The sequence below is a fragment of the Zasmidium cellare genome (assembly GCF_010093935.1).
Source record: "Zasmidium cellare ATCC 36951 unplaced genomic scaffold M409scaffold_14, whole genome shotgun sequence".
Classification (NCBI taxonomy): Eukaryota; Fungi; Ascomycota; class Dothideomycetes; order Mycosphaerellales; family Mycosphaerellaceae; genus Zasmidium; species Zasmidium cellare.
In genome coordinates, this window is record NW_022986958.1 from 255,165 (window position 1) to 277,111 (window position 21,947).

The following is a 21,947-nucleotide window of genomic DNA, read 5'->3' on the forward strand; positions in this document are numbered from 1 at the left end:
CGTTTGAACTTGGCCCTCACACGCTGCATGCAGCCTCATATCACCCAACGAAAGTGCACTGGTACTACTTTCCCCCAACCCGTCATTCACCCAACCTACGCCTGCGTCGACTACGTCATTCGGACTTCTCGACCCTCGCCCTACGACAACGATAACAACCCCACTCATTCTTGTTAGTGTTGGGATAGATGGAGGCGTGCGGTCGCTATTGTGCTGCCACATGATTCTGCTAGAGGCAGGAAGAGATATATCGTCCGTACACAAACGACGCCAGTAGGCAGGTCGTTCAGCCTGGCGCAAGAGCCAGCAGCCTTGATGAGCCAAGATGGGGACGCATCGGAGAAGAGCGCTCTTCCCACCGCATTAGCAGCACACGAAGACGCGAGGGAACTTATCCGCTTGCTGCAATGTACCCAGTGCTCGAGGCCTTTCCGAAATCCGGTCACTCTACCATGCGGGAATTCAATATGTAAAGAATGCTTGCCCGAAGCACACGAGCGCGAACACATCACATATCCGGACCTGCCTGGACGAAAACAAGGCTTTCAGTGTCCTTTTGAGGACTGTGGGGTGGAACATCCTGCTTCGGACTGCAATATCGATGTCACCTTGGCCAAACTCATGGAGTCCATCGCCGAGGTGGTCGCAAAGCATAGTTCAGTGGTCGAATCACTGCCAACGAAGCTGGAAGAGATTGTCATGTGGGATGAGGTTATGAGTTCGCAACCTTCGTCTGAAAAGCCGCACATTCACCACCTGGCTGGTGGGAGATTGATTGCGACGTACACTCTGGCCGCCCAGGGTTCACTCAATCACAAGGTGGACGTAACGTATCCAGAAACCGCCGAGCAAGACAAAGCAATGGACATTGCAGTGTTGCAGGAAGTTCTGGAGACTACGCAAAGAGAAGTGGATTGCCAGGTGTGCTATAATCTGATGCTGGATCCAGTGACAACATTTTGCGGGCATACACTATGCCGCAAATGTCTTGCCCGAGTCTTGGACCATTCATTACACTGCCCCGTCTGCAGGCGCGGTCTGGCCATTCCACCTTCACTGCTGAGGCAGCCGAGCAACAAGACTCTTGTCAACCTACTCAACGGACTCTGCCCAGAGGTGGTCGCCGCACGAGCTGAAGCGGTGGAGCTGGAGGAACGAGGGACTACCGGAAACTCAAGCGTGGCACTCTTCGTCTGCACGCTTGGCTTCCCAAACCAGCCGACATTCTTGCGGATCTTCGAGCCGAGATATCGATTGATGCTGAGGAGGTGCCTGGAAGGTAGTCGCCAATTTGGTATGCTCATGTACAACCGATATGGCGAACCTCAAGGAGACCTTGGACATGTTCACTTCTACCAATACGGGACCATGCTGCAGATCGTTCACGCGCAGATGCTGGCGGACGGCACCAGCCTCATCGAAACACGAGGACTATATCGCTTCCGAGTCACATCTCATGCCGTCCTGGATGGGTACTCTGTAGGGGATGTCGAGAGGATTGATGACGTCAACCTTGCTGAGGAAGAAAGGATTGAAGCTGAAGAGACGTCTCTTCCACCACCTACGGAAGAAGGCGATATCACTGGTCAGATCAATCGCATGTCGACTCAGGAACTGCTATCACTGGGCCAAGAATTCATCGTTCGTATGCGAGGGAGAAGCGCAAACTGGCTACAACAGCGAGTACTCGACATCCACGGCCAACCTTCTGAAGATGCCGCACTGTTCCCATACTGGTTCGCAAGCGTGCTGCCGATCTCAGAAGAGGAAAAGTACAAGTTGCTAGGGACAAGAACGGTACGCGAGCGGCTCAAGATCACGGCGACGTGGATTCGCCGGATCGAGACGCAGAGATGGTAAGTCGACCTTCCCTCCGTGCAGGAAGTACGGCGGGGCCAGCCTTCGCACGGGTGTACTTGCTGACGGGAGATCTCCACATCAAGGGTCGCAGCTCATGCGTACTGACAATGGGCGTCAGGTATCAATCCAATTCTTGTCGAATCCTATGACTAGCCGCCGTGCATTATCTTGGACCGACTGTATTCATACTGCTTGCGATGGTTTTGCACTGGGTGCGGTCGGGGAGGGAATGATCTATGATGATGAAGATGACGATGTTGGAGGTGTTCATCTAGTGTACATGGAGAGAAGTGTACATTGGGAGGAAAGCACGGCGCCGGCGCAAGCAAGGAGCATTTAGCAGTTGTCGGGGAACATGATTTCATGGGAAAGAATGCATTATGAATGGCGCTGTTTTTGATTGCTGTTGCGGTGGACGAGGGACTGAGGTTGAAGGAATGATATCCAAGATGCATAGAATGCGGACGACGAGGGAATCGAAAAAACAATCTTTTACTGCTGCTGCTTCTGCTTGCCCCCCTTCTCCTCAATATCACATCAGCCAGCGCTGTCCACTTTTAGCAACACGGAGTAAGACCACACATGCAGGACCAAGAGATAGGGATAAGAGGTGTGATGATGGAGAAGAGTCTCGGCCGGGTTGAATGGAGACGGGGCTTCATCGTTCACTCGTGTCACAAAGGTTATTGCGTGTGACGGTGGACGTTGCGTGCGCCGGGCGTACATATGGGCGTGCTGCCCTGCAGTTGGCGATGTCTCGGGAGCAGCGAGAGTGGTTGGGTGTTGGGTGCAGCCAAGACGAGACGAGACGACAACGTGGCAGACGGCACGGAGACCATGTGGTATACATAGAAGAGGTGTGCGTGTGTTCGCTTAAGCAGCGTCAAGAGGTGGATGGTTTGCAGACAAAGAGGCTCTTTGCGCGAGAGGCGGTGATGGGCGGTGCTCGTTCGGCTCGGATTGGACGTGTAGGCGCCGAAATGGGCGCCTCAGGATCCACCCTCCAGGCCAGCGCCGCCTTGGCTGCGAGGGACGAGCCCAGACTACTGGCGGGAGGCAGGACGATTCGTTACGCGCTGCAGACATTTGCCAACAGCCCGTTTCTTCTGCTTCGAATGTCTATACTGCTTGGGTAGCGTGCGCCGCGTCTGTTTCTATCTATATGGTCGTCGTCGTCGTCGCAGGTTCTCGTCTTGCTTGCCGCCCGCCTGGTGAGTTTCATGTGCTTCCTTACTGACCACCGTCCTGTTTTCTTTGCCTGATCGTCGTTCAATGCCGCGCCAAACAACTCTCCTCTGCCCCAGTGTAACGTAACCTCGCTCCACTTTCACCCCCGAGTGAGTGTGCAGTGAGGTCTTACGTGCATTGCAGCATCCACAGGACGGATCTGCTCCGGGAAAGAGACAGGACAGTACAGCTTCGAGAGCTTGGTGGTAGAACTGCACCATGTCTCTCAAGCAAGAGATCGAAACATGGGTCACCGCCCTCGCCGCCTACGACAACAACGAATTCGACAATGCTATCAAGTGCTTCGAGCAGATCGCCGACACCTCCAAGATCCTCTTCAACTGCGGCGTCATCCATGCCACCTTGGGAGAGCACCTCAAGGCAGTCGAATGCTACCAGCGCGCGGTCCAGCTGGACCAGTACCTCGCCATTGCATACTTCCAGCAAGGCGTGAGCAACTTCCTCATGGGCGACTTTGAGGAAGCGCTGGCCAACTTCAACGACACCCTCCTCTACCTGCGCGGCAACAACAACATCGATTACGAGCAGCTGGGCTTGAAGTTCAAGCTGTATTCTTGTGAGGTGCTCTTCAACCGTGGGCTGTGCTATATATACCTGCAGCAGAAAGAGGCGGGCATGCAGGATTTGATCTATGCGACACGGGAGAAGATGGTGCCGGATCATGATGTGATTGATGAGGCGATCAGAGAACAGGCGGAGGGGTATACGGTGTTTTCGATCCCCGTGGGAGTGGTATATCGGCCGAACGAGGCCAAGGTCAAGAATTTGAAGACGAGGGCTTACCTGGGCAAGGCGAGGCTGGTCGCGGAGGCGCATGATCAGAGGGCGGCGGATCCGAGACGACAGGCGGCGCTGGCGGCGATGGGCATCGACGATAGACCTGGGGAGAAGCTGTCCTATGCGGCATTGAATCTGGTCAGACCGGACCTTCAAAGCAGAAACCGCCTACAATCCGAACCGCCTATGCACAGAAACGTCTTCCCGCCCACACCACCACCCGAACTCGAGCGGCCAGACTCCGCCCACGGCCGACGGAAGTCCACCGAAAGCACGAGCTCGGAAAAGTCAAATCTCCAACATGCCCGTCCAGGTGCAAAACCTCTACGACTCGAATTGGGGGTGGCAGCGTTCGATCACAAAGCTTCTTCGCATGCGCCCTCCGAGAGACCCCGAGTAGTCACGAAACGATCAGAATCGGAACGCCCTGCCATCCGACGAGAGTACTCCGGTGGCTCGACTAGGAGTAGTGATGGATATCGAAGACGGGAGCGCGAGCACGCGGCGCATCTCCAAAGGGCGAACGTGGCGGCGAGAGAGGTGCCGGAAGTGCGGATTCAGGAGGACCCGATTGAGGCTTACAGCGAGCAAGCACAACACCAGATGCAGCTGCAGCAGCAACAACAACAACAGCAGAATGCAACCGGTCATGCGCCCCATCATCAACGCTCGAGATCCAGCGCGCACCGAAGCCAACCCGTCCCGATCGAAGAGTCGGAAGAAGAACACTACATCGAATTCTCCCCCACCACATCCTCCTCCAACGCCCCTCTAGCCTTCGAAATCCTACCCCCCAAAACCCACACAACAACAACCTCCCCCCGCAACCACCCCAACAACCCCTCCCGACCCCCATCCCTCCGCAAAATCCGCCTCAAGGTCCACGCCGAAGACATGCGCTACGTCATGACGTACCCGGACGTCAAATTCGAGGAAGTCGTCGAGCAGATCCGGAATAAGTTTGGGTTTCAGGGGGCGTTTAAGGTGAAAATGCGGGATGAGGAGGGCGATATGGTTACGATGGCGGATGCGGAGGATTGGGAGATGGCGGTGGGGGCTTGTCGGGTTGTGGCGGCTGGGGGGGGGGGGGGGATGGGGAAGATGGAGGTTTGGGTGCAGGAGGTTTGAGAGGGGAGCGGATGGGGGAGGGGAGGGGGGTTGTGGGATGGTCAGTTTTTTGGGTTGGCTGTGTGTGTGTGTGCATGTGCATGATATGAGACAGACGGTTTGTGAGCATATTCCGTGCATGTTGAGCTTTTGTTCTTCTTCGTCTGCTTGAGAGCGTCAACCTTGTATCATACATCTTTTCTTCTTCTCCTTCTTTAGCATTGTGGACTTGACTTGCCCCACGTCAATCGAGCATGTGAATGCACGCTAGCTGTACACTAAAATCTCAGTCCATCTCCTGCCCTCGAATCAGTTCACACCACGTCACCAGACATCTAGCCAGGAACTGGAACAGAAACCTAGACATACATACATACTGCATCGCCGCCCAAACGTGCCTGGCTCGCATCAGTAGAGCAAGGTACATGTAGACCAGCAAGATGTTCATTGCCGGCAGGCAGAGTCCACTGGTGAGAGAGATGCGAATCATACACTTTAATATTTGACCACCGCATTACTCCTTTTCGCTTCTTCTTATACCTTATCACAGAATCGTTATGGGAGTTGAGGCTGCCTAGGGCTAGCAAGGAGACCTTCTTCCGTACCCGGCGGAGGAACTTCCATCTCAGAACCCCTTTTGTCTTAAATATGCTGGCGTAGACGCAGGACGAGTCAAGAAAAGTCCGCCCCTGGAAAGAAAAGAGCCGGTCGCCATGGTAGTAGTAAATGTATCTTTCTCTTCATATCCTCATGGAAGACCAATATGCAGCAAACCCCTAATAATTTCCCCGCCGTCACTCACGAAAGTATTCCATCAAGTATGTACAAACATTCCCCATCCCCTTTCCCCAAATCTACAACTTCGCCTTCGCCCAAGCCGCACTATGCGGCCCCCTCAACGCATCATAAACATTCAAACTCAACGTATCGCTCGGCGTCCCATTGACATGCATACTCAACGCCCTCGTATCCAAAAACTCCGGGCCCAGCTGATCGACACTACTACACCCGATCAGACGCATATTCATCTCCATCTCATCCTTCAACAACTGCATCGCGCGGTCCACGCCGGGCAGGCCATACGCACTCATGGCGTACAAGAACGGACGCCCGATCCCGACGCCCGTCGCGCCGAGACACAGCGCCTTGATGATATCCGTGGCGCGACGGATCCCGCCGTCGACGAAGATTTCGATGCGGTTCTCCAGGCCCAGACGGCGGAGTTCCGGCATGACCTCCGCGAGGACCTCGACGCCGCTGCGGGCGAAGTCGAGCTGCCGCCCGCCGTGGTTCGAGAGGACGACGCCGTGCACGCCCGCGGCGATGGCGCGCACGACGTCCTCGACGCGCTGCACGCCCTTGAGGATGATGGGCATCTTGGTGATGGAGAGGAACCAGGGGATGTCGGTCCACTGCAGGGCGGGATCGATGAAAGACGAGATGGCGCGGGCGGCGCCCTGGGAGCGGTCGACGTCGTCGCCGCCGGAGGACTGGACGTTCGAGCCGACGTCGGAGAATTTCGAGCGCATGTCCTTTTCTCTACGCCCGAGCTGCGGCGCGTCGACGGTGATGAAGAGGCCTTTGCAGCCGCGCTTCTCGGCGTGCTCGACGATGCGTTTCGTGATGTCGCGGTTCTTGTTGACGTACAGCTGCAGCCATTGCACCTGGTTGCCTTCGCGGGCGTCGACGATTTCGTCGAAGGAGCACGAGGCGAGCGTGGGGATCATCTGGATGACATTGTGTTTGCGGGCTCCGCGCGTGAGGACGATTTCTCCCTCCGGGTTGCCGAGTTTCCCCAAGGCGGTGGCGGTCACGTAGAAGGGGATGGAGACTTTGGTGCCCAGCATCGTCGTCGAGAGGTCGATGTTCTCGACGTTTTGGAGGATCCGCGGCCGGAACCAGATCTTGTGGAAGGCGCTGTGGTTTTCTCGCATCGTCTGTCAAGTACATATATCAGCATCCCATCCCCATCCCATGCCCATCCACGACACCCTGTTTGATCACTTACAATCTCATCATCCGCCCCACTACTATAATACGCCCACGCCGTCTTCTTCATAACCCTCCTCGCGACCGCCTCAAAATCCATCAAATTATAACACTGCTCCAAAATCGGCATCGTCCTGATCCTTTCCTGCCGGTCCGCCTCCTCGGGGTCCTCCTCCTTCTCCTCCTTCTCCACCGTCTCCATGTTCACCTCGCCCAAATGCTTGCTCTTGTCGAGGAACTTGTCGAGGGTGTCTGGCGGGTGGATGGGCTCGTACTCTTCCGTGGCGTCTTTGCCGGCGTATTTGAGGATGATTCTGGGGCCGCCGGGGTGTTCGGGGAGGACTGGATGATATAATGTTAGTACTTTGGACGTTCCTGGGGATGGTTGGGGACGTACACTCAGTAACATCGTACGCCTTGCCGTGGATAATCACCCAGCAGCTCTCGCGACTGTTATGCTTTGCGATCTCTTCACCCGCGAGCTTTTCGCCCGTAGGCTGCTTGGAGCCTGCGTGGTTCATCTTGACGTCTGCTTCTTTCCTTCTTCTTTCGTCCTCAATATCCAGACGTCACTGAGATGTCTTCAACCTCTAGCAATCTTCTCTATCGTCTTCGTCCAGCACAAGAGCCAACCTCGTATATCGACCGTAACAATAAGAAGAGTTCGAAAAGCAGAAGAGAAGTAGAAGATTCAAGAGAGAAAGGACTTCTTCCGCCACACGCACTATAGCTAAGTTACCTCACACACATCCGATCATCAATGCTTCCACTTTCCTCGAAGATCCAGCCTCATGTGCCCGTCCCGCGGCAGATGCAGACATCGTCACCCTCGCTCTCCTCTAGCCCGAGAGAGAATCACACACAGACCTTTCCCCACAATCCACCTCCACCCAATCACCGCGCCGCAATTGGTGGCCATTTGGAACTTCCGCTCGAACAGGGTAGCTGCGGATGTGAGAGGCGACCGCAATAGCCGCTTTTTGTGTGAAAGTGTCACGGTATTTGGTGTTTGTTCGGGGTTAGGATAGGCAAGGAAAGGAAAGGGACGGTCTGGCTCGGTGATACGTTCAGGCAGATTGAATGAGGACGAAGTCGGTTTCCTTTCTTGAGACTCTCGCGGTTGATATGCACAATGTGTTTCGCTAATATACACAAAGTAATGCAGACTGCTGAGGAATGCTTGCTGACTCTCTCTTACATGGCAATGAGATCCTCCGCTCTTAATAAATGACAGGCGCAATGGTATAGATGTTCAATTCCAACAGCAGGCAAACGCCCTCGCTGGTATCCTGTCCTGGTCAAAGAAAGACAAACACCCCATGCCTTCTTGCCAACATCAATTGCCTCCCCAAGAAGCTCCGTCGAATCTTCTGTTTTATTTCGTATTTCACTTTTTCAATTCATATTCTGTCGCCTTCATTATCCGGAGGAAGAGCAGTCTTCGCATCCACCACCTCTTCAAACCCAACGCTGCCCTTCCTCTCAAAGCTCAAATCGCCTATCATCGGCGCTCGATCTGGGTCGCCCGTCGTCGTGGAGACTTTGCTCGCGAGGGCGGTTGCGGGGTTCGTGCTGGAAGTCGCGTCGCTGGCGAATTTGCTCGTGGGGATGACGGGCTTGCGCTTGACACTGCCGTTCAGGTTGTCGGTGCTAGGAGAAGCTTTCACGACCGGGGGTGCTGGGGGATCGTCTTTGGGAGGAGGGGGCGGAGGGGGACCATTCGAGTCGAGACGAACCGCTATTGGGCGGGCGGGTTGGACTGTCGGATGAGAAAAGTTAGCTGGCTGTGGAAAGCTTGACAATGTCGTCCCCTCGATTGGCGAGACGCCAGCTGTGTCGCTGGCGGGTGGTGTGATCGGTGCTTGAGAATGTGCTGCGGTTGCAGGCAGCGGAGGAGTAATGGATGACGGCGGCGTTACCTCTCTTTCACCGGCAGCATGGCCATTGACACCGTTGCTTGCAGACACTTGCTCGCCAGGTGGCTGTGTACCTGGTGGAGCAATCTTTGGATCGTAGATGGTGTGCCTCATTTTGAAAGGTGCCGCTTTGGCGGTTTCTGTCGTCGTGCCAGGCTGTTGCTGTGGCTCTGGTGCTGGTGCTGATACAGGTGCAGCAGGAGCTTGTGGCTGTGGTGCAACTCTAGGATCAAAGACTGGGTTGCGGATCTTGAACGGCATGGCTTTTGGTGCATCTGCCCCGTTCTCTGGCTGTTGCGACCGCATCTCGGGAAAAGCAGAGGTAGGCATGCCGTCAGCGCCCAAGAATCCCAATCTCGAATCTCTAGATTCAAACTTGTTGTGCCTCTGCTTTTGCGACGGATTTGTCGTTGTCGCTGTCGCGGCGGCACTGTGCTCAAACGACGAGCTGGCGGTATCAGAGATCGGACTGACAGGATCTTCGTCAGGAGACTTCAAATGTCGAAGAGCGGGAGAATCAGAGAGCATGCTCACAGGACGACCCAAGATATTTGTTTCTGGCTGCCCAAGTGCAGTCTGCAGCGGCACCACCGGGGTCGTGCCGAGTGGAGCTGTTTCAAGTCCCTGTTTCTCCGCTGCTCGAGGCTCCACCGAGACGCCGTCGTTTTTACCCGCTTGGAGCAACATAGATTCGCGAGCGGATTCTTTGTCGCTCTGCTCGTTGCTGTCCAGTGTCATCGTGGAAGGGTTAGGCGATGCTCTTCCCGAAACGCCTTGAGGATCTTTCAATTTGAAAGGATAGGCGACGGTTCCATTGTGCGGCCGACTGCTTTCGGGGTTCAAGTACGTTGCATCTGTACCAGGAACCTTTACCGCGTCTTTTCCAGTATCCGATATCGTCGGAACCACAGCCAGAGTCGGCGACTGCGGGGTTTGCTGTGCCTGATGTGCAAGGCTGGACGCAGCAGCAACACTCACTGGACGCGTTGCGGAGGCCAGCTTCCCCGAAGTTTGGCTTGAACGGCGACTGACATCCCAGAGTCCACCACGGCTGGGTGGTTGTTGAGGACTGCCACCATCGCTGCCTCCTAAAATCGGAGACACCACCGAATTCCGTTCACTTTCAGCTTGTCCAACGTCTCTGACCTGGCGGTACGGACTTCGAGGTCTGGAATCCTCTCTCTCTTTCCGCGACCACATCGACGCACTGGATCTTCTCCTCTTTCCCTTTCCCTCAGCGTCCATCTCATGTCCTGGAACTGCCAGATTCTTGTTCGCAGCAGGCCCTTCACGCTCTATACTCGTCTTCACACTACCTCCAGTATCAGCCTTCGTCGTGGCGGTGGTAGCCAGACTTCCGTTGCGATCCGCCACGCTAGCTTCATCAGCCTTGTCATTGAGAGCCTTCTCTTCTCTTTGGATTGTACTCTCATCATGAGAACTACCCCAGCCACTCCACATTGCCAGACCCCAACTCTTGCCCTTCTTCTTCTCTTCGGGTGCGACACCCTTGCGTCTGCGGTTGATCAAGGCCGTCGGTGGTGGATACTCGCCTTCCTCCATCGGATCGTACCCATTTCCCATCTCCTTCTGCCGCTTCTTGATGATCCTTTTGTATTCGCTCGCAAACTTCTGTTCGTTGTCTGATCTTTTCGCCAACCACTTTCTCACCGGACCGGGCTTTATCGTTCCGATAGTGCTGCGATCAATCTTCAAACAAGCAATCTCAGACGTGTGCGGTAGAGGGAAGATTGAGCCGTGTCGATTCACACGTTGTCGAATCATGTGCTCCTTGAAAGGTGGCAGCTCATCCCCGGCCTTGCCCACTGTACCCACTGGAGTCAACTTGAATTGCGTGGAGGTTACACCGTCCATGCCAATTGCACCGTAAGCGCTTTTTCGCTCTGAACCTGGTTTGTTGCTGCCATTCTGTTCTTGCTCTTCTTCATTCTCAGAGCCATTGCTAATGACAGAGATGGCATCATCGTCGAGGATTTCAATCCCCTTATTTTGAGCCCTTGCAAGAGCCCATGCGCCGAATTGAGCCACAGCCCGATACATGTATTTGGCTGGCCGGGTGAATGACAGAGTATGCGGGACGTGGCACAGATCTTCCCAGACTTGAAGTTGGACATCCGTTGGAGGATATTGGTTCAAGACAATCCGCTGAGGATCGTATTCATTCATGACCGCCTCGCTGGGCACGTACTGCCTCGGGTTCGCCGCTTTATGCGCAAGGTAGATCTGTTCGTCTCGCAGCAACTCCGCTCCACCCACTTGAATCAACATCGGTGGAAGCCCACCGAGTGATGGTTGCTGGACTGGCGAGACCAGTGGATGTGTCAAGAGCTCGTTTGTTGAGTACATCTGAATCTGCTCCCGAATCTGGACCAGCTTGTTGTCAAACTCGATTTCGAGTTTCTCGCCGAATCCGGGAAGCTGATTGAGATCCTTGGACTTCTCTTGTGAGGCTTCTGCAGCTTCGCGAAGGTTGTCTCGACTCGCTTTTGTGCTCACAGCTCCAGACTCTACTGTAGCTGGCAACTCGACAACTTCGAACGGCTGATCAATGGGTTGTGTGAACTTCCGCTCCACCTTCTTCATCTTCTCCTCTGTCGATGCCGGTGGAGGCCAAGCCATTGAAGGTTTGTGGTGAAAGCCATGCGGAGGGATATAGTCTCCAACACCATCTCCCGATGTTGACGGGAAGGAATGCGTTAGATCGACCCAAGGCGAAAGAAGAATCGTCCCAGCTGGGAGAGGACATCCTTGATCTCGCAAAACCACGAGCATACCCAGCACCATACCACCACCAGCAGAATCTCCCGCAAACAGGATCTGATTCGGCTCAAAGTGCTCAAGCAGATAAAAGTACGTCGCTATGCAATCGTAAAGTCCACAAGGAAAAGGAAACTGCGGCGCAAGCCTGTATCGCGGAGCGAGGAGTCTGGCCTTGAGCTTCCGCGCGTGTCGCTGCATCTGATATCGATGCTCGTCCACGGACCCAAAGTAGTACGCGCCGCCATGGATATAAAGAATGACACGATCGCATTTCGTGCCAGCCCGTTTCCGCTCGTTGTAGTCCTTCTTCATCTCAATCCACTCGGCATGCAGCGGACTCTCGCTGCGTCTCCACGTCCACCATTTCGAACCTCCCACCTTTTCGAGACCGTTGCTTCCGAGCTGCTTGCGCAGGACATTGGCGGAGCGCTGGAGAAATTGCGGTGGGACCTCGCAGTCCTGGAGGCGGACCCAGGTTGGCGCTGGGACCCATTGCGAGGTGAAGGCTTGGAGGTCTTCGATGGAGTGTTTGGAGCTGTAGTCGAGAAACTGCCGGATCAGGCGCAGACCCTCATGGTAGGAGATGTGGGCGGTGGGTTTCTGTTTGAGGGGTCGTCGGTTCAGGTAGTGGGAGAAGTAGGTCTCGATGACGGAGGGCGTGACGGCCGTCGCGACGCTGAAGGTGTTAAAGGGCATGATTGTTGCACGCCTCAAGATCTGGTTCGGAGGAAGGTGTTCGCATTACAGATCCATGTTCGCATTCGATCGTCTGGGTCAGCTGGAATGTCGTGTCGTCGGCATCGTGCTATGTCTTTGCGCGCGGTCTTTCGTCTGACGAGTCCGTGTCAAGCCGGCGTCTTCTGCGACCACAAGTCCAGGAGTACAGCAGTACAGAAGATCCAAAAGTGCAATGTACGACAACAACGAGTCCTGTTCAATGCGACCAAAAGGCCCTTGCGCGGTTCCTGCAGAAGATGAAACACGACGTCCAGCAAAATGTCCCTGGGGCGGGCAGCATAGCAAAACGACGACACAGACCTCCTCCCAGCACTAGCAGCCGCATTCAAAAGGAGACCGACCCGGATGCGATGAACCTCATCACACGCACCCGCACGATGACGCAGGGGCCAGCCAAAACCCAATCAATTCCAGCTGGCCGTCAATCAATTCTCTCCACGAATCTGACGCCCATATCCCTGCACGCCCGTTCGTGACAGGCCCGGCCTCCCGAATCTTGCATTGGCCTGAAAGCTTGGCGGCGATCGTGTCTTGGTGTCAATCTTGACCCGGTGAAAAAAGTTTGGCTTGGCGGTTTCAGAGAGCCGGAAAAGCTTTGATTGTTTGATACTACTGTCCCGCTGCTCTATCAACCCGAACGTACGAGATAGCGCGCAACCTTCACTCTCTCACTACTGAACGAACCTACACCGCTCACCACACCCACAATGTCAACAACCACCGCCCCCTCAGGCCCCCAACCCACCGCCCCCACCACCAACAACCCCTCCCATCCAACCCCCTCACAACTGCAAACCGCCCTCGACAACTCCATCTGGTACCTCCTCGCCCTCTGGCAACCCCTCCACATCGCCGTGACCAACACCTGGGGCGGCCCAGACTCCAGCGACAAACGCGACTGGATGGCCGGCGCCATCTCCGACCTCCTCACCACCCGGCCGGAAACAGACCAGGAAGACCTGGAGATGTTCCTCTTGCAGATCATGCAGGATGAGTTTGATTGCAACGTCGAGGACGAGAGTGAGTGCGAGGTGGCGATGCAGATTCTGGGGGTGAGGAGGCGGTTGGGGGACGAGGGGACGCTGGAGGCGGCGGTGGAGGTGGAGAGGAGGTGGAATGGGAGGGGGAGCATGAAGGGGAGTGTGAATGTGCAGAGTGTCAATCAGGACGTGGATGAGCTGGGGGAGGGGGATGAGTTTGTGGATGGGGATGGGGATGAGGAGATGGGCGAGGCGGAGGCGCCGGCGTTGGTTCCTGTGCAGCCCAAGGAGAAGGCTATACCTGAGGTTGATGAGGATGGGTTTACGAAGGTGGTGGGGAAGAAGAAGAGGTGAACGGTATCCACATACTGAACGAGCACGACAATGTCGAACGCCATTGGGATCTCTCTCTACAAAAAATCCGGCACCAGGCTCACATCTACCGAAATGAAGGACATGCTTGTGGCGCACACGTGGAAATCCATTCACCAGCCAATCGCGACTCGTCTACTATACAACTTCCACCTCCATCGCATCGCTATCCACATGCCGTGGCTTGCGTGCATAAAGTCCAACAACAGCCTGGAACATGTCCCTGACAGGAGGCAAACCCAAGCTGTTGCCCGTGTCGAAAATCTCCGCTAGATGCTCGGGACGCACCACGGGGCGATCATCTTCGATTGCCGCCGTGGAGGTGTATTCACCTAGGGACAGCCCGAAGGTGTCGCTATCCGCCATCTCGACATCCTCATCTTGTTGTTGGGCCACTGCCAATGCAGAAGACTGCTCGGGGGGTGGCTGGACGTCCTGTTTCGGACGAGCAGTAGGAGTCGCAGAGTATAGCGTACGAATAGTCCCGTCCTCAAATAGAATCGTATAACCCTTGACTCCATTTCCAGCCAGAATCTTCGCCGGCTCTGCCACGAAGTCCGTCTCGAACAGGCACACAGTCTGCTTCGGGCTGTACACTTCCACCTTCGGCGTCAACGCATCTGTGTTTGGCGAAGGCTTGTGCGAGATGACAGCGAAAGTCTCGTCAAAGTGATTGATGGCCAGCATGGCGTCTTCTTGGTCTTCATCACGTCCAGACAGGGCGATGGTGTACTGATGGCTGTCGTCGATGAGATTCCATACACGGACTGCGCCGGTTGATAGGCTGACGAAGTAGTGGTCACTGAAGCCAAAGTCAACGATGGCCTGCTCAGCGGCCACAAGTCCAGTCTTGGTGGCGATCAGAGCACCCGTGGTGGGCGAGACAAAGTGGACGAGGGGTAGAGCATTTTCATCTGCAGAGCCATTCGCGCAAGCCAGCATCGACCCATCTGGCGAGAAGACCAATGCTGCATCCGTCACGTCTGCCGTCTTCTCTCCGGATCCGTCCATGGGAGAGTCGGCTCTATCGAAAGCATTCGCAGAAGCAGGGATTGGGATGGTTCGTTGGCAGACCCAGTTGACTGAATCTGTGCCGTCCTGTTCCTTCAACGGCTGCCCAAACTTCGTTCTCAATTTCGGTACCCAGATCTTGACATTACTGTCCGCCCCAATAGTGGCGAAGCAGTTCGAGGCAGGGTCAGAAACCAACTTCAGGATAGTGCCGCCGCCTTTGCCTGGATCCGCGTCCTTGAACCGCATGTGTGGTGAATCTGCCCTTGTGCTGAGGGTCCACGTGTTAGACGCCTCATTCCAGCGCCAGAATTTGACGTGAATCTCTCGCTTGTGCTGCTGTCTTTCACGGAGTTCCTGCACATCGTGCGCATCAAGCCCCGTCGTCTTGGCAACGATATGCTCAAGATCGCTGGCTGGAGGAAACCACTCGTCGACAGTCGTGAGCCACTTGCCATCTGCGCTGACAGCTAGCAGGTTGACATCTGGTGGAATGACGGGCGTTTTTTCAGGCCCAACGCTCAAGTCTGTGACATTGTTCCGGCCGAGAGCCTGCCTGCTGATGTGGCGTGCATTGCGGATGTCGAAGGACTGCAAAAAGGGTCTTGCTGCAACGTCCAACGCCGTCTTCGGTTGTGTCGCTGGCACAGACAGAAGCAGTTGGTGGGGATCCTTCGGATGGAGCACTGCCGTAGTCCCTGGCAAGTAAATGCCTTCGGCTTCCATTTTTTCAGTCGAAATCGGAAGCTGCAGCCCTGCAACATTGGCCACGGGTTTCAACTCGCTGGAACTGAGGACCATGATCGAGTTGTCTCCCATCTGCAAGGCATATCGGGTTCCATCAGCACTGACCACAATGCGCTCGATTTCTGCTGTCAAATGAGGCAGGAACTGTTGACGCCCGGTTTCAAGTTGCCAAATGACAAGGACTGTCTCCTTACCCCCTGAGAGGATGTAGTTGCCGTCTTTTGAGAATTTGATGGCAGACACTGGCTCACGATGCCAGTGAAGATATCGTGGCGGAGGAAGCTTAGCCTGGGAAGGCGTTGCGAAGACAGATGACACATTGGAGTAGAGGTGGACTTGCCCCTCAGTATCTCCGACTGCGACAGCAAGATCTGGTCGACGGCCTTGCTTCTTGTCCGTGTCAAGCAGCCTGGCGTCTGCACAACGAATTGGCTTCTCCACCGGGATGTCAACCCAAATGTAGTCGCATTTGTCGAAGGCCTTCCGCGCACCAATGGTCAGGGCCGTAGCACTGACACAAATAATGTACCAGCCATTTTGCAGAACTTGGATGCTCTTCAGCCTCCTCTCTGTGGTATAGAGTGATTTTCGCTCGCCAATGACAGTGTAGTCTCCTCTGGATCGAGCGATGTAGAAAAGCTCCTCGCGGCCGTCATCCATTTCCGTAACAGTCATCGCAACAGTCGTCTCTTGACCTGGGAATGTGCCTTTCACCAACTCCGAGGTCATCCAGTTCCACTGCACCTTTGTGCCATTGTCGTAGGCAACATCGACACAGTCATCACTGCCCGGGCTAAGCGAATAGCAGACAATGCTTCTCCCATCGGGCACAACATGCTTGCGAACGACCAGTGACGAGTCTAGCGACAAAAGCTGGATCTCACGATTAGTCGCCGCGATGAGATATTTGTCTCGAAAGTCGTCTTCGACAAAGATGGGATCATGGTCGAGGTAATGTCCCGCTCCAGGTGCTGATAACCACCAGCCGTGTTGGTTGGGTGCTGTGAGCTGCTCATTCTCCGCAAGACCGACGTCGACCATACGTTGTGCGCTTCTCCTCGCCTTTTTATCCCTTTTGCGTTGCTCTTTGCTCTTGGTCACAGCTTCTTGGGCCATTACTGACGTAGCGGATGAAGTCTCTTTCTTGGTATTCCCATCAATGTCCATAGCTTCGTCGTCCTCTTTCTCCGCCTGTGCCTTCCTTGGTGTCTCAGTGCTCTCCTTCTTGATGTCGATATGGTCCTCTGCTCCAGCTGAAGCATCTGCAGCATTATCACCAACCTCCGAAGCATTCAGATCGCTCTGTTGAGCCGACTTTCTCTTCTTTTTCTTCTTCGAAGATTTGGCCGACGAGGGTGTGTTTGCAGATTCTTCGACTTCGCTTTTCACACCCTCCTCCTGCTTGACATCTTGACTGTGCTTCTTCGAGGTGGAAGAAGTACTGTTGTCGATGGCCGGCTTCGCCGCGGAGGTCGAATTGCTTCGTTTAGCGCTTCCAGAGGATTTGTTTCCAGCAGCGCTGCCGGGTCGAGGAGTCTGCTTAGACGACTCCTTGCTTTCTGTCCTCGAAATCACCACCATCGGGCTGCCAGTAGATTCGCCATTGATCTTCGACCCAGCTTTCTTCGCCGGATCGCCTTTCGATTGCTTCAGACGTTTGGGCGTTGCAATTTCCTGATCTTGCTCCAGCTTCCTCTTTCTCTCAGCATCTTTAGCCATGGTATTCATTAATTGGAGGCCGTGTCAGGCGTTGGTGTGAATAGACGGAAGATGCTCGTGTGCGCCGCCGAATGTGAAGACGAAAAAATTTGAGCACGGACCAGTCTCCGATCGACGCCAAACTTCAAAGACCGCGAGCGAACGACATTTCTTTGAACACGACAGACCAAACCACTCTCAACCTCCACACTCTGTCAACACTTCACACACACTACGCGACCGCAAAGATGATCATCCCAATCCGCTGCTTCTCCTGCGGCAAGGTACGGCCTCGATCTTCCACCCAAGACAGACTGTCCACTGACTGGCATGTGACAGGTCATCGCAGATCTCTACGAGCGCTACGTCGAGTTGATCGGAACGGTGAAGGAGGACGGAGAGACTACATCTGATGGGTATGTGGAGAGATGCATGGTATAAACAGAAAGAGCAAGATGAACAACACAAAAGGATTCAGCGACGACATGGAGGAGGAGATGGAGGACAAAGGAACTCGAATGAAGAAGGCCCTTGCAGGATATGGTTACTGACATGGCTATCCGACAGTGATGCGATGGATCAGCTCGGCCTGAACAGGTACTGCTGCCGCCGCATGATGCTCACCCACGTCGACTTGATCGAGAAGCTGCTGCGGTATGCGCCTGATGACCGCCTTGCTAAACGCGATGTCACCAAGACTGATTACATGGACAGGTACAACCCGGCCGAGCGCGACATCCTCAGGCAGAACAGGACATAACTACATCACCCTTACGACTCTTTTCACAAGCGTGGCGTTCTGGCGTTCTGGTTACCAAAAGAAGGTCTTTGTATTACGAGACGAGGCTTCTAGTCTGAAGCTCGTCGATGAGACTATGTACCAACACAATCTGTCTCTTCAGAATTCAAAATCGCAATGGCTCCCGCACTGTGATTGCCGAAGGCCCAAAACACTACAGCGTGTCAACACTCCTGCCAGCACTCACCGAGCTCTCTCCAAACCAACGTGCAAAGGAATCCACTCACGAACAGACGCTCATCACTCCCAGTCACCTTCTGGGAGAGCCTCGATCTGCTCCTGAGTCTGCTGCTTCTCGAGCTCCTCAAGATCGTGCTTGACCTGCTCCTCATTCTTGCCCAAGTAGAACTCATTCGACTCCATCACGTCCTCCATCATCTTCTGAATCTCCGCCTCCTCGACACCCGCACCACGCTGCAGCTTCGCGATCAACTTGGACATCTCCACCCGCTGGTCGGCAAGCTTGATCCTGAGCTGGCGGCCCTCAGCGGTGCTCAGGAGAGGGTCTGGATTCTGGTTCCCGAAGCCGTGGCCCTCTTCGAGCTCAGCCGTGTCAGCCAGCTTGGCGTACGCCTCGTACATGGCTACTTCAGTCTCGCGGAGCTTGGTGTAGTCCTCGAGCATCACGGTCAGCTTGTCGAAGGTTGGTTTGGCCTGGGCATCCGTCAGGTTGTGAGAGTCGTACACGAGTTGGCGCTTCACTCTCCAGTCGGACTCGTTGACAGTGATGCCGTGGGACTGGGCCTCGTTGGCCACGAACTTGTTGGCGAGAACGAACACAATTTCGTCGGATAGCGATGGCGATGGCCTGTGATTCGTTAGCAACTTCAACTCTGCAAATGCAGGCTCATGTAGATGGGTACGTACGAGGTAGTCTCGTTGTTGAAGACAGTGGAATTCATCAGGCTGTTCAAGAACAAATCCTTTTGAGTGGAATTCGTCATGTTGTTCACCATGTTCAGCCACATTGTCTTGTTGTGCATGAGATCGATGAAGCTCTGGTCATCCTCCTCGTCAGCCTCATCGTTCTCCTCATCAGCCTTATCGTCCTCCTCGTCGGTCTCATCGCCCTCGTCGACGGTCTCAGCATCCTCGGGCGAGGCAGTCTCGTTGGTGAAGACAGTGGAATTCATCAGGCTGTCCAAGAACAACTCCTTTTGAGTGGAATTCGGCATGCGGTTTGCCAAGTCCAGCATCATAGTCTTGTTGTGCAGGAGATCGACGACGCTCCCGTCATCCTCGTCGTCGGTCTCGTCATCCTCGTCGTTGGTCTCGTCGACGTCCGTCGGCCTGTGATCCATCAGCGTCTTCAATTCGATGAGGTAGAGTCTGGGTTAGTACATACGCAGCAGTCTTGACGGGCTCCATGATCGCAGAGACCATGTTGTTCCTCGGAACCTGGTACTTCCTGAACTTGGAGACGTTGTCGACGATGTGGGTCTTGGACACCAACGCCCTGAGATACGTTAGCGATGCTGAAGAAGAGAAAGAATCCAGACTCAAGGGCCCCATGTCGACGATCACACTGTGAGCCACATATACGGCTCACAAGTAGTGTTGAGTCGAACAACAAGGATAGGATAGGGGACACATACGAGGCAATCTCAGGGCGCTCCACGACGGTAGCCATTGGCGTGGCAGTCTCAGTGACCTCGATGGTCGTCGTGACGGTCTTGAAGGTGGTGACGGGGATGGCCATGGCCACGGAGGCCAGGCCGGCGGCAGCCAAGAGGTAGCGAGGCATTTTGTCGTAGGACTCGGTAGTTAGTCCGTTGTCGTGCTGAAAATGTTGTCTAGGGAGAGTGATAAGGGAAAAGAGGGATGAGGCTGGTGCGAGTGCCTTTTATTTGCACTGTGTGCGAGATTTTTCGAGAGCGAGGGGATTTTTCATGCATCGTAAGATCGATTTTTCTTTTTTTGCCAGTGTGGTTGCTGACCAGCTGTGGAAAATTTGGGTGCCATCTGTGTTGTATGCATTCTTATTGCACCAAGCCTCGCCCGCTACCAGATGACATCCACACTGATTCCGGGATTTTGGCATTGCAAGAAGTCAAAGCCCTGTAGTGCGCTGTATATGGTCAGCGATTTGCTCGAAGAAGGAGAATATGAGGCTGAACCATGTCGCTCTTTACTGAAGCTGCAGCATGTGATCAAGGTGACTAGCTTTGAGCTTTTCTTCCGACTACCGTTTTCTGCTTCATCATCTTGCGCAGCACTTCAGCGTGCCGTGTTACTCCCCATTCATCACCTCTCAGTCCCACCACGACGTCCACATCCACCTCGCTATCGCCGCCAAGATCTTCAACTTGATGAGGAAAATGGTGATGTTCACGGCGATATCCATGATGATTGCTCCTAATGCCAGCAACTTAAATCTCGCTTCAGGTCACATCTTTGCCAAGAAATCAAGCTGCAAAGTCCACACTGGCATCAAGATAATCAAGAGCCAGAAAAGGAGGCCGGACGGTAGTCGATGGCGTCGTCCCACCTCGCATAGGTCTTTGTCCTTGGTGGACATCTGCGCTCTGAGAGCTTCAACGCCGTGGGCCGGGGAAGAGTGCAACTGGGATGTAGCTTCGGTCGCCTACTTATGGTTCCAGCAGAACGTTCCGTCGCCAGGAGGGTCATGATCTTTGCATACTCTCGCGGCCTGTCTTCGAGTCATGATGAATGCGTCCCTAGCCGATTCGCCTGTGTGTTAGTTTTTTCGAGTAGAGTTGATCGGGTCTGGAGTGAGGGGGGTAGCTGGATTGTCAGTTGCAAAGCTCCGTGCGGCATGGAGCGCGCTTGCCGTTGCAATACTCCTCCAAGGACGGAGCCACCGCATTCACATGGCAAAGCACAAGTAAAATGTGACAAAACAAGCAACTGGCACATGGAATCATACCGAGGACGAGGCCTGGCCAACTGGAGTGTTCGTATGCATTTTTACTCGTCAGCTACGTTCGTCGTTTCTGCCTCACATGCTGAGCTTCATTGCTCAAGTGGCCTTTCCGTCGGCTTTGATCGTCATTTTGTGGCAGCTGGATCGCTCCAACCGCAGCGCTGCATGGAGAGGGCCAGGCTCCTAGTACGGCCTGTACATTGCAGTCCTTGAATGTCCCGTAATCTCATACAGTCCTTCGATCCGACATGACCCGCACGATGCTACCAGGGCCGCAAATTTCCACAAGCTGACCCAACGTTAGTCGTGTCCTTTGATTCCCAGATGTATTCATGCTCACCTTCTCATGCCAGCTCAACAGCACACTCATAGCCTGTCCTCCACCCTCACCACCGCCAAAGTTCCTGCCACCAATCTGCGAGAATCCCGTTGCCTGCGGCGTGATATTCCTCTGTGTCGAATTGCTTCCAGCTGGAGGTCCTTGTGCCATTCCCTTGTAGAGGTACTTCATCAACGTATCGCAGACCTCCGAACCACCTTCTGACTGGTATATCCGTTGGATCAAAGGCGTCATTTCGGCTTGCCGTATTGATTGGAGGATCTCGGTGACGGTGTTGAGGTGTACTTGCTGTTGTCCCGTAGTGTTAGTTCTGAATCTCACCCATGCGCTGAGGCCTTCTTCTTCCAGCAAACGTACCTTGCCTTGATCGTCTGCACCATATGGTGGGTTCTCCAGTGCCCCTCTCAGCGCACCCTCTGGGTTGCCTCCTCGTAGTAGCTGCCGTACCTGGCCGGTAAGTGTTTGGACATCTGCAGTTGAAACGGGCTGAACAGCGGGAGTGAGCGTGGTGAGATCGAAGTTGTAGGAGGACTCCGGATCCAGTGCGTCAATGTTGATCGTTCGCCAGTTGAATTCCGCCATGGTGAGGTGTTGTAGTCGTCTGTGTTGTTCAAGCTCGCATTCATGCTGCCTGTGAAGTTCGAGGTTGTCGTCAGTAGCGATGCGGGGCCGGCTTGGCCAGTGAAGCTCGGACCACCCG

At 54.6% G+C, this 21,947-nt stretch overlaps 9 protein-coding genes across 9 annotated transcripts; 4 read left to right on the forward strand and 5 right to left on the reverse strand.

The window, feature by feature from the left end:
* Nucleotides 1-315: 315 nt before the first annotated feature.
* On the forward strand, nucleotides 316-1,860 carry M409DRAFT_21885 (uncharacterized protein; the record flags this gene model as incomplete). Its single annotated transcript, XM_033806077.1, has 1 exon — nucleotides 316-1,860. The coding sequence occupies one exon, from the start codon at nucleotides 316-318 to the stop codon at nucleotides 1,858-1,860; it is 1,545 nt and encodes a 514-aa protein (XP_033668623.1).
* Nucleotides 1,861-3,306: 1,446 nt separating this feature from the next.
* Nucleotides 3,307-5,013, forward strand: M409DRAFT_53709 (uncharacterized protein; the record flags this gene model as incomplete). Its single annotated transcript, XM_033812448.1, has 1 exon — nucleotides 3,307-5,013. The coding sequence occupies one exon, from the start codon at nucleotides 3,307-3,309 to the stop codon at nucleotides 5,011-5,013; it is 1,707 nt and encodes a 568-aa protein (XP_033668624.1).
* An 833-nt stretch (nucleotides 5,014-5,846) lies between these two features.
* M409DRAFT_21887 (uncharacterized protein) lies at nucleotides 5,847-7,502 on the reverse strand (the record flags this gene model as incomplete). The annotated part of the gene is made up of 3 exons (XM_033806078.1): nucleotides 5,847-6,929; nucleotides 7,001-7,323; nucleotides 7,379-7,502. The coding sequence occupies 3 exons, from the start codon at nucleotides 7,500-7,502 to the stop codon at nucleotides 5,847-5,849; spliced, it is 1,530 nt and encodes a 509-aa protein (XP_033668625.1).
* An 879-nt stretch (nucleotides 7,503-8,381) lies between these two features.
* M409DRAFT_65847 (uncharacterized protein) lies at nucleotides 8,382-12,374 on the reverse strand (the record flags this gene model as incomplete). The annotated part of the gene is made up of 2 exons (XM_033816691.1): nucleotides 8,382-8,497; nucleotides 8,612-12,374. 2 exons carry the CDS (start codon nucleotides 12,372-12,374, stop codon nucleotides 8,382-8,384), a joined length of 3,879 nt encoding a protein of 1,292 aa, XP_033668626.1.
* A 749-nt stretch (nucleotides 12,375-13,123) lies between these two features.
* On the forward strand, nucleotides 13,124-13,750 carry M409DRAFT_21889 (uncharacterized protein; the record flags this gene model as incomplete). Its single annotated transcript, XM_033806079.1, has 1 exon — nucleotides 13,124-13,750. One exon carries the CDS (start codon nucleotides 13,124-13,126, stop codon nucleotides 13,748-13,750), a length of 627 nt encoding a protein of 208 aa, XP_033668627.1.
* Nucleotides 13,751-13,906: 156 nt separating this feature from the next.
* On the reverse strand, nucleotides 13,907-17,245 carry M409DRAFT_65849 (uncharacterized protein; the record flags this gene model as incomplete). Its single annotated transcript, XM_033816692.1, has 2 exons — nucleotides 13,907-16,609; nucleotides 16,808-17,245. 2 exons carry the CDS (start codon nucleotides 17,243-17,245, stop codon nucleotides 13,907-13,909), a joined length of 3,141 nt encoding a protein of 1,046 aa, XP_033668628.1.
* Nucleotides 17,246-17,472: 227 nt separating this feature from the next.
* M409DRAFT_65850 (uncharacterized protein) lies at nucleotides 17,473-17,984 on the forward strand (the record flags this gene model as incomplete). The annotated part of the gene is made up of 4 exons (XM_033816693.1): nucleotides 17,473-17,508; nucleotides 17,564-17,640; nucleotides 17,792-17,878; nucleotides 17,939-17,984. 4 exons carry the CDS (start codon nucleotides 17,473-17,475, stop codon nucleotides 17,982-17,984), a joined length of 246 nt encoding a protein of 81 aa, XP_033668629.1.
* A 279-nt stretch (nucleotides 17,985-18,263) lies between these two features.
* M409DRAFT_21892 (uncharacterized protein) lies at nucleotides 18,264-19,767 on the reverse strand (the record flags this gene model as incomplete). Its single annotated transcript, XM_033806080.1, has 4 exons — nucleotides 18,264-18,831; nucleotides 18,891-19,313; nucleotides 19,369-19,479; nucleotides 19,619-19,767. 4 exons carry the CDS (start codon nucleotides 19,765-19,767, stop codon nucleotides 18,264-18,266), a joined length of 1,251 nt encoding a protein of 416 aa, XP_033668630.1.
* A 1,366-nt stretch (nucleotides 19,768-21,133) lies between these two features.
* On the reverse strand, nucleotides 21,134-21,829 carry M409DRAFT_65851 (uncharacterized protein; the record flags this gene model as incomplete). Its single annotated transcript, XM_033816694.1, has 3 exons — nucleotides 21,134-21,196; nucleotides 21,248-21,535; nucleotides 21,605-21,829. 3 exons carry the CDS (start codon nucleotides 21,827-21,829, stop codon nucleotides 21,134-21,136), a joined length of 576 nt encoding a protein of 191 aa, XP_033668631.1.
* Between the last annotated feature and the right edge of the window lie 118 nt (nucleotides 21,830-21,947).